At 58.6% G+C, this 2079-nt stretch overlaps 1 protein-coding gene across 1 annotated transcript in view; it reads right to left on the bottom strand.

Moving 5' to 3' along the window:
* The window catches only part of PGS1 (phosphatidylglycerophosphate synthase 1), a 7328-nt gene that overhangs the window by 1534 nt on the left and 3715 nt on the right, over positions 1-2079 (bottom strand). The window contains exons 5-7 of the mRNA XM_010151497.1: positions 1993-2077; positions 1551-1729; positions 167-700 (exon numbers count right to left, since the gene is read on the bottom strand). Coding sequence (XP_010149799.1) covers positions 167-700; positions 1551-1729; positions 1993-2077 — 798 coding nt within the window. The remainder of the gene's footprint in view (positions 1-166; positions 701-1550; positions 1730-1992; positions 2078-2079) is intronic.

Genomic DNA, 2079 nt, shown 5'->3' with positions numbered 1-2079 from the left:
CTGCCAGGCAGGAAAGAACCTGGGGCCTTCGATGGAACCACAGGCGAGCACCCTGGATGTTCAGCCCAATCTTGACACCCAGCCGCCCACTCGCTCCTCGCCCAACCCAAACAACCACCAGTCTCAAACGTCCCGGGAAAACGCCCAGTGGGAAGCAGCATCTTACCTTTGGCATGGAATGTCCAGCCGGCCCGGGAGTACTCCTGCAGCCGGACCCGCTCCTGCTGGCGCAGGCAGCAGAGCTCGCTGTAGAACTGGCGTTCGATGTGAACGTAGGCAGCAGGGATGGCCCCCGCCACCCCCTTGGCACCGAAAAAGCCGTTCACCTCCGGCGAGGCCAGAAGAATCCGATACTCGGCCCGCGTGCCCAGAACGAGGTCCATGTAAGCTTGGGTCAGGTTGAAGTAGCCGGTGGTGAGGTAAATCCTGGCATCCCGTTCGGCCTCTGTCAGCAGCGTCTCCGTGACCATCTCGTCTATTTGAATCCCGAACGGTTTCATTTGGATTAAGGGATACACCCAGGTGTCGGGTTCCGGTTTCAGACCCCCAGATGCCGGAGAGCCTTGCTGGGACGACAGGGAGCTGCCTGGCTGGCTGCTGTGGAAAGCCTGTGCGTGAAGGAGCTCCTGGCGCGTCCTGGCAGAGTTGATCACCTCCATGACCCTGCGATTCGCCGTCTCGCAGTACGCCGCCTTGTCCCCTGCGGGAAAGCACGGGAGCAGCGTTTGAGACGGACGGTACGGAGCCAGGCGCCGCGGGAAGAACCACCGCCAGGACACCGGTATCCGAACTGACACAAACAGCACGCGCTTTCTGCCCCGGGTTCAAAACCCGACGTTTTAAGGTCAGCAAAGCTACGTCGCAGACGGAAAACCCTCAGCTTTAAGTAAGGAACTTGACGAGGAGCAGCCTGAAAAATCCATGGAGAGATTAAGAGATGAGGGCAAAGCTAAACTGGTGACGCTGGGCGAAGTGGAACACAGAAAATAAAGTACTGCCCACATCCAGCGATGCCCGAGGCCAGGACAAAGCCGTCTCGGACACAACCAGCCTGACCGCCGGAGCGCGTCTCTGCCCACCGCAGCGCTCGTTCTCAGGTTTCCCAGTTCAACAGGCACTTGATTCCCAGAACAGAGCCACGTACACTGCACTAATTCCCACAGCTAGCACTGCCTGTGCGGAATTTCTGAACGTGCACACCCAGACACGCTGAATTACAAACATCCATACCAGAAACACAACCTCCCAGGGAATACAAGTTCTTGTGCATGAGCAGCAGAGTTGGGAAGAAGCAACGAGATGGCTCCGGAGCAGCTTCCGGCCTCCGCCAGACCGGCCGGTGACACCCACCATGCCAGGAGCACGGTGGCAGGTCCCATCTCAAAGCTCCACTGACCTCCACTTCATTAGTGGATGGCACAGAAAGGGGACACCCCGCAGCCAACAGCGGTCAGACGCCCAGCAGTTCACAACCGGACGGAGTTCAAGTCACCCCTAGACCCTGGCTGTGTCTCCCTTCCTCTGGGCCACCCCACCCGACAGTCCCCCACCTCGGTACGGGTGCACCATCCCCTCCATCATCTGGACTGTATCGTCTCGCTGCAGCTGCAGAGACACGTCTCCAATCGCATCCACGAGCTCCGTGAAGAAGTCTGCAATCTCAGGAGAGTCCTGCAGGAGAACATAGCGGTCCTGACGATTGGTGAAGTACAAATCACTCAGGTTTGCGCTAGGAGAGAAGAAGAAGGGTTGAGTTCCAGAAGAGAGCATGGGCATACGCTCCCCTGCACCGACCCCACACCTCCCTCCATCCGTAACTGATTGGCCTTTTCCTTTGGAACCATCAGCAACCCTTCTGGTTTCCGTTTGAGACAAGACTCTCTCACACGAGAATCTCGAGGAATCCACGGAGCCAGGAAAAGGCCCAGGCAGCACGCACACCCCGCTCAACACCCCGCTCAGGCCCCGCGGACGCGAAGGGGCGGCACTCACCCGCTCAGGATCACATTATCATCAAAGAGATAGACCTTGATGTGCTGCAGCCCGATGGTCTCGTTAAAGCGCTCCGGCATCAGGAGC

This window comes from Eurypyga helias, unplaced genomic scaffold, assembly GCF_000690775.1.
Source record: "Eurypyga helias isolate BGI_N326 unplaced genomic scaffold, ASM69077v1 scaffold21905, whole genome shotgun sequence".
Classification (NCBI taxonomy): domain Eukaryota; kingdom Metazoa; phylum Chordata; class Aves; order Eurypygiformes; family Eurypygidae; genus Eurypyga; species Eurypyga helias.
Note: the sequence above shows the minus strand (reverse complement) of the source record. Positions and strands in the feature narration are given on the sequence as shown.